The following is a 13597-nucleotide window of genomic DNA, read 5'->3' as shown; positions in this document are numbered from 1 at the left end:
TTTTTTCAAACTCAACGGCACGAGTTTGATCTATTGATTGCGCGTCAACCCTTTATGACGTCACTGAGAAATTGCGTCCAACGTTTATGACGCGAGGAACCCATGTTTATACGGATATAGATACGCGTTGCTTTTAATAGTGTTATATAAAAGAAAACATTTGCAAATGTGTGTGTGTATATATATATATATATATATATATATATATATATATATATATATATATATATATATATATATATATATATATATATAATTTAATAGATATATGTTAGTGTTGTCAAATCGGACGGTTTTTAGTAACCGGTTACTCGCTTACTTTCCGATCGAGTACCGGGTTACTTGGATGGTTTTTCTTTAGACCACTAAACACTCGGTAAATGTACATTTACTTTATAGTAACTGTAATATATTTAACGTCGTTACATACTTTTCTTATTATTTAAAGATAAAAAGAATGAGCGACATTTACAAACAAAGTAACATTTTTCTACTGCTTTACTACGTGCATGTGAAAGATTTCTATATATATCAAAGTAACCATGTAGCATTTTTACCACCGCATTGTTTGACGGTTAACCGAGTACTCGTTGACAACAACCTAAATATATATATATATATATATATATATATATATATATATATATATATATATATATATATATATATATATATATATATATATATATATATATATATATATATATATATATATTTATATATTTATATAGATATAGATATATATATATATAGATATATATAAGATCAAGAAATTTATTTGCCGAAGTAAATTTAAAGCACAGTGTCAAATATATTTCACTCCTTATACTAGTATTCTCTCTCTCTCTCTCTCTCTCTCTCTCTCTCTCTCTCTCTTGCAGTATTCGAGTTCAAAAGGTGACCAAAATGACACAAAAATTTGTGCTATACTTGAGAAGGTGCTACGTATTTAACATGTATATTGTTGATTATATAATGTCGACCTTAAAATCAGGTTTGTGATATGTATAAAATCACATATATATAGATGCTGAAAAGAACGAGAAGGATTTGCTTTTTAGAACCAATGATATCAGGTAGTAAATAGGTGTTGATGTGATTTGTTAACAAAAAAATGAAAGCAATACCAAAAAGCAATTAAGCAATGCAGAAGTGCATGTAGTGTGAAAATAATTTCACACAAAATATATACTAGGTGACAAGCATAACATTCAGTTCTTACTCCTATACAAATTCCATCAGAAATACGTTTTTAATTTACCATTCACCTATCACATAACTAGTTTCCTGTCATTTCAATTACATACATTATACAACGCTTACTTGCTGATACAAAAGCCTGTGAAGTATTTCCTTTACATGCATGTTTACTGCAAAAGTACCCGTACAACATATTTTTGTCGGTGATACTACAAAATAATAAAGTGTTAACATATACTTTACCTTTTCAGCCATTTTGAATACTCTTATAAGATTTCTTCCAGCCAATTTTTCAAGATCTTCTGTTGACCATCCTCTATGTACAAGCTCGGCAAAGAGATTAGGGTATTTAGACACGTCTTCCAAACCAACTGGTGTTCTGTATTGTACAAACATTTAGAAATACGGTACACAATGGAATATCGAATTTCGGGGCTAATTATATATATATGTGCTGTATGAATATGCCTTGCTTTTACTCCAATGCATGGTTCTCGTAAATCTTTATCTATTTAGCAAAAACACTCACGTCGGGATCCCGTCATAGTCACCACCAATACCCACGTGGTCCACACCAATGAGATTTTTTATATGGTCCACATGATCTGTTGATTATAGACAAAGGATTTGAAGACATAAAAAACAAACAAAATAGAATTTGGATAGGAGAACGGGTAGGACAGTGAAGGATGAGAAGGATAATGGGATCGGATAAGATAGTATAGGACATAAAGGATAGTAGGAGTTGAATAGAAGGACAGTGGAGGAGGAGTAGGATTAAAGGGTTGGGTAGAATAATCTACCTTTCTGTAGTTTACAGAACTACATATCTGTGTATTACAGTGCCTTAGTATCTAAAATAGGGTGATCTATGAAATTTATTTTAGTCTATTTTTAAAAAAAAAACCTAGTAAACAAAGAGACTGCCAAAATAAACAAACATAGGTTATCAAAGATTACAAAGTTCACTTCAGCGAATGTTTATCTGATTTTCGTCCGCAAGGCGTAGTGGTTAGAGCGTTCGCTCCAAAGTCACGGAGTAAAGAGTTTATATTAACTTCAATTTCCCAAAATATTGCAAAATTCACTATCATGATTCTAAGGCGACGATATATATATATATATATATATATATATATATATATATATATATATATATATATATATATATATATATATATATATATATATATATCCACTCGACCCCCCAACCCCTGTTCTCACGGCCGTGTCGTTAACTACTCGGCAGCATGCTCTATTTAAAACATTCCAGATTTAAAGCCAGGACTCCATCATGTCTTTATCTCGTCGCCACTGAAATTGACATTTAAAATCTTAAGTTGACATCATTAAATATCTTTTGTTTAAAGGACTTATCGCATGTATCTCAATTACTCGAAATTAAAAAGATTATGTTACAGTACATGATGTCGTCGGCGACAATATGTACATACCCTCACTGCACATATTGTCGTCTATCGGTACATATTGTCGTCGGCAACAGTATGAACCGAGACGAGCCTTTTTTTCCTACTGCATAATGGACAATAAATTGTACAGTCACGCATTTGGTCGTCGGCGACAAGATGTACTCTGAACATTTGCACATTTTGTCGCCGATGTATTGTGTTGAAGAATATTTACTAAGGTCGTGGAGAGAGAGAGATTGGCACACACACACACATAGAGACAGACAGACAGAAGGATAGACAAAGTGTATGGCAGATAAATAAGGAAACTAGTTGTATTTATTTAGCCTTACTCGCAATACTGTAGGGAGAAAAAGTTTTGGTAAGAAATGGTGTGCATTACTATGATATGTAAAGATACCGTAATTCTTGAGATATCTGATAAAACGGCCTATTCTTTTTTCTCTTTATAGTTTATATTTACTTGGAGATTGTGTTGATTTTTTATTCAGTAGTAATGATTACCTAAAAATAATTTTTATACAGTGCCGATGTAATTGGTGTTGGGGTTGACATATTAGCCCACCTGAGCTGAAAGCTTTTCTGTTCACATTTTGTCTGTTATCCGTATGTTCGTGAGTCCGTCCGTAAACTTTTCACATTTTCATCTTCTTCTCAAGAACCACAGGGCCAATTTCAACCAAAATTGCCACAAAACATCCGTGGATAAAGGGGCATTCAGGTTTGTCCAACTGAAAGGCCATGCCTCTCTTTCAATGAAGTAGTTAAGAGTTAGTGAAAATTTAGTGACATTTTGTAAAAATCTACTCAAGACCTTTGTTTCAGAAAAGTTGAAACTTATGTGAATGCTTCATTATTAAGTGTACATTCAGGTTTTTCCTATCGTGTCCCTCGGGGGAAGGGTGAGGCTATAATAGGTGATCAAAGTTTTCCAAAGAATTAGAAAAAAATCTTTCAAAATCTTCTCAAGAACTACTGGGTCAGAAGAGATGATACTTATGTGAAAGCCTCAATACATAGTTTACGTTCAATTTTATAGGTGCTGGCACGAATAAGATCTCTCAACTCACTGCTCAATGACCCTAAGTGCCGAGTATAAGTCTTAATTTGCAAGTGTTGACGTTTCCATATGAGTGAAAAATTCACGAGAGGGACGTTAAAACAACAAACACACTAACTAAAACAATTCTGTTCAAATGTTCAAATCATGACACCCAGGATACCAAAGGCGGACCCTCCCCGTTTTATTTTTTCTTCTTTTGTAAATTATATTTATTTAACTTATCTATACTCTCAATTTAGTCCACAGGTAAAATTTCATATTTAATGATTTACTTAACATGATTATACAGTAACACACCTTCACACATAAATGACTTTTTTCTGCTTGTCAAAAAAAAAATCTCAACCACACCTCCACCCCGTTCTAAAATTTCTGGATTCACCACAGAGAACAGCAGTAGGCCCGTGATAAGTGTTGTTTAAATGGAAGCATCCTCATGTAGTGTAGATTCAAGTATAATCTTCAAATCAAGACTCCCAGATCTAAGGTGGGCCACGATGGGCGATCAAAGTTTTACATTGGGATATATGGGGAATTTTTTCTCAAAATCAGCAAGGCAGTGATCAGTCATATTTTATGGAAGCAACTCCATGCGCTGTCATGTGACATGTACTGATTATTACATGGCTATGTAGGATATGTTAAACACTCGTCTCAGTTACATAACTTGCATATCAACGAAGGGATACAATTAATTCAAATATATTAGTTTTGCATATTTGTTATGAGATACATTGAAATATTATGTAGTGCCATCGACCTTCTTCCTTCCCGGATATACCAGGTAATCTAACACGTTCAAAATATACGAGGGTTGTCCCAGAAAAACGCGAACTTTTTCAATATTTTTCGTTTCACTAATATTATAAAGTTAAAAATTGCCATGCTCCATAATCAATATTTTTTTTTTACATAATTCACAGAAATTTCAATAAAATATCTCTATAAATAACATTTTTCTCTCTGATAAACGAATCTTTCAAAGTAGCTCCTGGCGCAACACCGACAACGTCAAAACGTAGCTCGTGGAGTTTTTGAATTTGTTCACGAATCGTGCGTCTTTAAAAATTCGTTCGAAGCAGAAATTCGATATTGCATTTGATTTTCTTTTAGTTACCGAGTTATCCATTTTACACGTACTACAGTTAAGAATAAAGGAATTCATTCTTTTAATAGACAATTTCCCAACCCCGATCATAAACTTAACTGCTCGCATAGTTAACGGCAGTATCCACGTATGACGTCCAGCTCTAGACTTTTCAGTTTGTCGTCATTTTTGCTGGTCTACAAAACGCTTCTTCCATCGGATAACCAGTCCATCCATCTTTGAACCTCTTTTACCATGTATAAACCAGTGTTCGATACATGTATTTGTGTCGTTCCTTCGTTCTAGCTCTTTTCCCGTATAAACAGGAGTCATACTCTGCACCACGCAGTACTGAGTGATAATTTGGTGCGCCGCATTATCGCTTGACATCGCCGTTTTTGACAATATCTAACTAATAGTGTTGTGTCATATACATGTAACGTCATATTTTTGTTATTTATGATGTCAAAGCATTAATTTTTTCACACGAGTACTCTAGATCGTACAGTTTCTATGGATGTAATTTTTGTTACATTATATTTCCGTATAACCTTGTAATAAAGAAAACATAGATGGCAATGCTGTAATTTTGAAAGTAAAGAAATTGCCGTGCGCCGACCACCAATATTTAACAACCTTTGAATGCTGTTTCTAATTGCCTATGACATTCCAACCTCATAGTATTTGGTCAAAATGACGAAAATATTATGTCCCAGCATTGTACCAAAAATGAATAATTTTGGTAAGGTAGTTTATGAAATATTTAAAAAGTTCGCGTTTTTCTGGGACAACCCTCGTAGATATCTAAATAAATAATGTATTAAGTATTATCGAAACAAATCATGACTTAACCATCCCTCCGTTTTCAAACAATTTATGAGAAAATTAACTTAAGCAGGAAAAAAAACCCTAAAAGGTGCACAAGTTTGTTGACTTTGTTTTGTGGGATTATTGATATAAACTTTTCAAACAATATCACGCTTGTCTGTTTTTCTCTATCATTTTTTCCTCGCGAAATTTAATTATGCACCAAGGTCTTCTTGTGCTTTTAAATCGCAAACACCTATAAAACGATAAATCGAATAAAGCGCAGCAGCTTAATGTCAGGCGAATTATTGGTTCGGTCTTTTCTTCCTATTTTCTATCTTTCAATAAGCATAAATCTCATAATGGTGCGTCGTTTAAGCAAAACATAATCTGATTTTACTTCGTAAATGAATTAAAAGTGGAAATGTAGGAGACGATATTTCCCTATTTGTTCATTTCATCCGTCCAGAAAGATTTCTTTAAGAGGTGACTACACCGTTAAAAACCTATTGGTCCATTTTTATTGACTTGAGTCGTAATCAACAGATGGCACAGCAAAGAACATGTCGAATGATTACACTACTTGCAGTTCAAACTACAGGTATATTATACATACTGTATGTTGATTTCTAAGGGAAGCCCATTTAAGACCTACCAAAAACATTTTTGAATTCGTTATATCAATTTGCAGAATTCGTTATAAGGAAATTAATCTGTTTTCACCCTTTATCAACTGTGTTTTATAATCTTTGTCAATAATCTATATTGACGATTCTGAGAGGCTGCTTATACAGTATATATCAATTTGTTATTGTATTAATATTCTGCAGGCAAAAGTTTAACTGACAACTGATATTGGATTAAGCAATGCTTTTTTCCCATCAGGTAATATCGAACTGTTACCACGCGAATTGTAATAAGAACACAAAGTGTAATAAACCGGGATTATTGCATTTTGCGTTATTACATTTTGCGTCGATATCAACGCAATGTAACAACGCAAAATGTAAAAACAGACTTTCGGATTGTTACATTTTGCGTTATTACATTTTGCGTCGATATCAACGCAAAATATAATAATGCAAAATGTATTAACATGATTTTGGATTATTACATTTTGCGTTGTTACATTTTGGGTCGAGATTAAGCAAAGTGCAACAACGCAAAATGTAATAACACACTTTTTGGTCAGTCAGGTTGAGAATAATTTTCAATTTAGTGGATGAAGAAAATAAGAGGAAAGAATATAAAACAAAAGAAAAAATATACATATATGCTTATTCTTACATTAGATCTGATTTCATCATATATTGATTTCATTAGCCATTTATAATCAGTTGATATTCAAATCTTAATTGTTGCAAATTATGTGTGTGTGTGTGGGGGGGGGGGGGAGGGGGGAGGGGAGGTTATTTCTATGATCAGTGTATCAGTTTGCTTTTGCTTTTTGATAGGCTCATGCATGAAATTAAAAAAAAAAGCTATTTATTTTTACTGGCAGGTGTAAATATAGCGGGAAGGGGGTTTCTTGACAATTAAGATTTCATACTGTTTTACAAATCATTGCATTGCAGACCAGCAAAAATAAATCTCTCTCTCTCTCTCTCTCTCTCTCTCTCTCTCTCTCTCTCTCTCTCCAATAATAAAACGGATAGTTTCGCATGCACATAAAAATACAATGATCAACATACTAAGTAACCTCCCGCTTCTCCTCGCCAGATACACACCTGCGCTCCTAATTTGCTAACCAATGTACACACGACTTCGTACATACATATCAAGGGCTTTTAATGAACCCGTGGTCAATATTTGGTAATTAAGAATTCAGTGAGTGATACATGATACAGACTGATTTGTAAATAGACATGTCAATCAAAGTTAAGTTAATGTTTTATGAGTATTCAATAAAAATGTTAGAAACAGAGTTTAAAAATATACAATTAGATTTAGTAATGTCCGTAAATGACGTAACGTCTGTCTCATAGTCATAGGTCTGTCTGTCTATTTAGTAAAGCGAGTTTCCCCATTGTTATATATTTAAATCAGTTTTGTGATGTTTCGCGTTGAACACAACTTAATGCCAAAAAAATAATTATACATGTATTTTGTTTTATTACGTTTTATTTACATTTTGCGTTGTCTTCAACGCAAAAATTAAGTAACGCAAAATGTTACGACCAAAAAGTGCATTATTACATTTCGCGTTAATCCCAACGCAAATGTAATAATCTAAAAATCATGTTATTACATTTTGTCTTATTACATTCTGAGATGTTCTCGACGCAAAATGAAATAACTCAAAATGTTTATTACATTTTGCGTTGTTATTACATTTCGCGTTGTAACATCGCACTTTTTATGAAAAAAATATACTTGAACGTTTGACATATTTTCTCCTGCCTTTGATAAAAATCTCCAAATTTCATTGGTCTAGAAGAATACCGTATTAAACCATATCATGCTGCATACCGACATGAAATTGTTTATAAACCGTTTTCGCGTGACCAGATATCAATTCAATATCGCCCTGCATTCGTCCTATTGAGCACATATCAAATCCATATATAAAACCGTTTTCACTTGACCTCGCAAGAAGCCTTGTTATTAAAGTGTAGTCAAATGAGAATCAGATGACGTCACAATGTAAACAATGGCTACAGAAGGGTTTGTTCGCTTAGAGAAAATTAACTTTAATGGAGAATCATCCACAGGATAAATTCGTTACGTAGACACTTAATGGGGAAAAAGGACATATGTTGGATTCTTGGAAGAATGTACATTGGACTCGGCTTACCTCGTCAAACATACATTTTTATGCCCCGTAATCGAAGATTCGGGGGCATATAGTTTTTGGCTTTTCCGTCCGTCTGTCTGTTTGTCCGCAAAAACTTTAACCTTGCCCATAACTTTTGATTGGTTGGAGTATGGCTTTCATTGACAAACAAGTTGATGAAACAAGAGTATCAGCAGTCTCGTTTAAAGTCGTCATTTCGTAAGTTCTATGATCGATATAATGACCTTGTCAGCAAATACAATTTATCATTGAGTTAAATTCTGACTAACGTTTTTCATACAAATTGTTAGGCCATTATTTACACACTGAATTGTCGACGGATTTTTTCGTTATTTACCGATCATGACAAGAAGCACACGGCGGGTGTGACCGGTGGGCAGGGGATGCTCACTCCTCCATGACACCTGATCCCACCTCTGATGCTTTAGAGGTCCGTATTTGCTCTACTCCAAAATTTGTATTGTTTAATGGACTTCTAAGCTTGAATACTGTTCGTCGTCTACATATATTTCATACTTAACATGTGTATTCCTTGTGACAAGAGCTTTCTTTGGGTACTTTATATTTGATCTCCTTGACCTTGGAGTTTGTCGCACTTTTGCAAAAGTTTACCAAACTTTAACTTTGGCCTTAACTTTTGAACGGTTGGTGCTAGGACTTTTATACTTCACATGTGTATTTTTGTGAGAAAGACCTATCCTTGGGTATAAATATTTTTGACTTTTTGACATTGACCATGGGGTTTGGCTCACTTTTAAAAACTTTAACCTTGGGTATATCTTTTGAATAATTAGTACTACGACTTTCAAATTTCACAGGTGTATTTGTGTAATGACCTTCCCTTGGGTACCAATAGTTTTGACCCTTTGATCTAAACCTTGGATGTTGACCTACTAGTACTTTTAAAACAAGATGTGTTTGTGAAACACTGATACCCCCGTATGGCAACTTGTAGAGGTTAAACTTTCTCAAATGCAAATCAAATATGTTGGTATCCAGTGTGGTATTGGTGAGGTATTGTCCTGAGAAAAATATACCTGTGAAATATGAAAGCCCAAGCACCAAACATTGAAAATATATGGAAAAGGTTAAAATTTTTCAAAAATAAGTCAAACATCAAGGTCAAATGGTCAAAATTAACGGTGCTCAATGAAAGGCCTTCTCACAAGAAATACACAAGTGAAATATGAAAGCCCTAGCACCAACAGTTCTAAAAATATGGCCAAGGTTAAAGTTTACCAAAAGTAGGTAGAGCTCCAAGGTCAAGTTCAAAGGGTCAAAGTTGTTGGTATCCAAAGGAAGGTCTTGTCATAAGGATTACACATGTGAAGTATGAAAGCCCTAGCACCAATTATTCAAAAGTTATGGTCAAGGTTAAAGTTGGGTAAAATTTGGTAAAACTGGGTCAAACTCCAAGGTCAAGGTCAAAAGGTCAAATATGATGGTACCCAAAGAAAGGTCTTGTCACAAGGAATACAGATGTGAAATATGAAAGCCATAGCTCCACCAATCAAAAGTTATGGGCAATGTTAAAGTTGTTGTGGACAAACAGATAAACAGACAAACACACAGACAGACGGACGAACAGGGCAAAAACTATATACCCCCGAATCTTCGATACGGGGGCATACAAACTTTAACCTTGGCCATAAATTTTGAACAGTTGGTGCCAGGGCTTCCATTTTTCTCATGCTTATTTCTTGTGACTAGACCAACAGTTTCCACCTTTGACCTTGAGGTTGGAGTTTGACCTACTTTTGAAAAACTTTAACCAACAATTTTGATCTCTTGGCCTAGAATTTAACTTGCATTTGAGAAACTTTAAGCTTCACCATAAGTTGCCATACGGGAGCATCTGTGTTTCACAAACACATCTTACTTTTTTTTCAAGGACCCCAAATATTTCCCGTTTACCCAAGTACGTGTTATGTTAACATACGTAATATTATCCCATTTATGAAGAGACTATTCTTTAATAAAGGAGCTTTTGTATAAGTAATAATTTTTTTCTGTCGACTGCTTCTACTAAAATTTTTGACCTCTTTTCTTCCCTCCTCGTCTCTCAGATTACTTTGGTCAATACTTGAAACTATAATGTATAAGGAAGCTTCCAAATTCAGTTTGTAGTTTATGACTCAGTAGTTCAGGAGATGAAAAGAAATTATTCAACATTATCTTCTGCATTATATATCTTCATTTCAAAAAGTACATGGATCTTCATTTTACACCCCCCTTTCCGCTTTTATTCGATCATGGGTAACAATTAATATCTAACAGGATTTCCAACAACTCCAGCACCTCATTGCCCAGTGATCTGTATCAACGTCGCCTATATATATATATATAGAGAGAGAGAGAGATGATTTATGTGTGTGTGAGGGGGTCTGTGTGTGAGAGTGTGTGTGTGGGGGGGGGGGGTGCGTTCCAAAATTCCAGTATTTGATATATCAGAATTTTTCTTAGGATATAAAAACTTCTCGAACATGCTAAAACGTCACCTCTTTTTAAAATATCAAAAAATCGGACCATATTACAGGCCTTTGGGTCGCTTTCTTTCGAGTGATAAAATTGGGGGCCTGTAATACCCCCAGTTTTGTCAGTTGAATATAAGCGATCCGATTAAGGACTGTGGATTATATCTTGTGTTTTAAAACATTTATTATATCGTTCACTTACTTGCTACTTGTTGAACTGTGGCTAAAACGCTGGAATTGTAATGGGGTTTACAATTCACAAAGCTCGGGTAGAAATTAACCATTACAATCCCTCCATTCTTTTTCTTGAAGATTAATGAAAATACTTTAGACTACTACAAAAATGAATTTCATGTTTGATAAAATAAAATTTGTCCGAAATTTAGCCAATCATGCCCTAAAGGACTTATCGCATGTTTCTAGATTATTTGAAATTAAAAGCGTAAAACGTATCTTATGACCACAGTTTATAAATTTTGTATTTTTACTGCGGATAAACCGCGGTAATTAACCAATTATTGACCCAAATGAAAACCCCTGAATTAAAAAAATACCGATCACGTGACCCTGTGACGTCAAAGGCGATAATGGCTGGTCAGCTTTCACGTTAATCTTACTAAAAATATACGCGATACAACCTGAATTTTCTGTGTTGTGGACGACCAAATCACTGATTTTATCGATATGAAATTGAATATCCAACCTTACATTTTAGAAGTGTCCGCAAGAAAAAAATCTGAAAAATCTGTTAACATTGTAAAAATAGCAGCGACGATAGCAGAAGGGAGACGCGGCGAAGACTAATCAGAGAGATCGTACTTAAGTTACATTCGGGAAAAAGAATGAAAGTAGCTGTGGAGAAGATCTTATCGTTTCGTACAAAATAAAGAGCTAAACACAAGACAAAAGCAAATAATAAATATATTTCTGTACAGAAAAGACTCTGGTCGTTCTTTTGACAGGCTACGGAAACCAGGTCACGATTTTCCGTTAGTGTATCATCAGGTCTTTCACTTCTGTAACTGAATTCCGAAATACTTCTAAATTCTTGGAAGCAAACGTTTGATTGGATAATTGAAAAGTCACCAGGTGATGACCCTGAATGGGGTTTCTTCAGATCCTAGTGTTGCGATCTATGTAAGCGGACCAAAGGATCTGATTTTAATCAGATTGATATGCATATTACCGTATTTGAATTTTAACTCTCAATATCTCTTTAAAAATGCAGTCAGCAACGTTTATTGTATTCAGTATTTTAATAAACAAGGTTGTAGATAATATTTTTCATAAAATTACGCCTTTTGAAAGATCATGCGATAAGTCCTTTAGATAAGTATATATCACTCACAGTTGCTTGTTATTCAATTTGTATTCTTTGTTACAACGCGAAATGTAAAAACAACGCAAAATGTAATAACTGGGATTAATACATTTTCTTTATTATGTTTTGCGTCAAAATCAATGCAAAATGTAATTACACACTTTTCAGGATTATTACATATTGTGTTATCACATTTTGCGTCCAGATGAATGCAGAACGTAATAATATACTTTTGATTATCACATTTTGCGTCATTTAATTTTTGCGTTGAGGGCAATGCAAAATGTAATAAATAAAAATGTAACAACACAAAAGATATTAATTTTTTTCATTGTGTTCAAGGCAAAACATCATATTAAAAATATGAATAGGTATTGTGCCGAAGTCAATAAGTCGGCTAGGAGTATAAAGAAAAATGTAATATTCCTGAAACTTTCTTATTAGATTCTGCGTTGATTTCGTCGCAAAATGTAATATCTCAAAATGTGATGATCCTGGTCTATTACATTTTGCGTTGTTATTACATTTCGCGCTGTAACAATGCTTTCTTATTATTCAATTTGTATGCATTAGTGAAATGCATAAAAAATATCAACGCTGAAATATGAACGTTATGTAACTTTCTTTACAAATTTTTGGTTAATGGAACATGACCTTACGCGTTCCGGATATACAATTATATTTAGTACGTGTACATACCAGCATCTGTAGGACGTCGTCCTGTACATTCCTGTAATGATTACACACACTGAAGGCGGAACTGTGGCTAAAAATGACTGGAGCCTCCGAAATATTAAGGCTTGCAATCATTGTAGCTTTTGCAACATGTGACAAATCTACCAGCATTCCAAGACGATTCATCTCTTTGATAACAACCTGAAAGTATTAGTTACCTTATTTACGATTTTTAAACATATTTGATAGAAAAACGCTTTGGAAACTAATTTAGATTAGAACTCAGTTAATTTCTTGGGATTTGCCTGCGCTCAGACCACCTTTGATTTTTCTCTTTAACCCAGGAAATCTAGCAGGAAATCTAGTTTCTACCAAATTGTGACATTAATAAATCCAGACTAAAAAAGGGACAGAGCTGATCATTTATTGAAAATTCGTCAAGAAATTCTTATTAAGTATGCCTAATTGTTTGAATGAATACATTTAGCGAAGTAGACTAAAAATTCAAAATGCATTACAGTTTTAAACATTTTTGTTTTACTCATGATTTGATAGAATTGAATATAAAGGCAACACTGCATCTAAAAGGAGATGGTAAAGATAAAGCGGGGGTTACTCAACTGTCATTAAAATAATCTGATAAGAACCACTGGGCAGCGCGCCCTCCCGATTGATTTTTAGCTCTACTGGTCAGAGACCAGAAGAGCTTATGCGATAGTAAGGTGTCCGTCGTCCGTCCGTCTGTC

General features: G+C 34.0%; 1 protein-coding gene across 1 annotated transcript in view; it reads right to left on the bottom strand.

Annotated features, from left to right (window-relative positions):
• The window catches only part of LOC133188486 (dipeptidase 1-like), a 33403-nt gene that overhangs the window by 4008 nt on the left and 15798 nt on the right, over positions 1-13597 (bottom strand). Inside the window, exons 6-9 of the mRNA XM_061323941.1 lie at positions 12876-13052; positions 11058-11160; positions 1730-1805; positions 1444-1579 (exon numbers count right to left, since the gene is read on the bottom strand). Of these exons, the coding sequence (XP_061179925.1) occupies positions 1444-1579; positions 1730-1805; positions 11058-11160; positions 12876-13052 (492 nt within the window). The remainder of the gene's footprint in view (positions 1-1443; positions 1580-1729; positions 1806-11057; positions 11161-12875; positions 13053-13597) is intronic.

Source organism: Saccostrea echinata, unplaced genomic scaffold, assembly GCF_033153115.1.
Source record: "Saccostrea echinata isolate AGI-Se365-2 ecotype Australia unplaced genomic scaffold, CSIRO_AGI_Sech_v1 ptg000016l, whole genome shotgun sequence".
NCBI classification, from domain to species: domain Eukaryota; kingdom Metazoa; phylum Mollusca; class Bivalvia; order Ostreida; family Ostreidae; genus Saccostrea; species Saccostrea echinata.
Note: the sequence above shows the minus strand (reverse complement) of the source record. Positions and strands in the feature narration are given on the sequence as shown.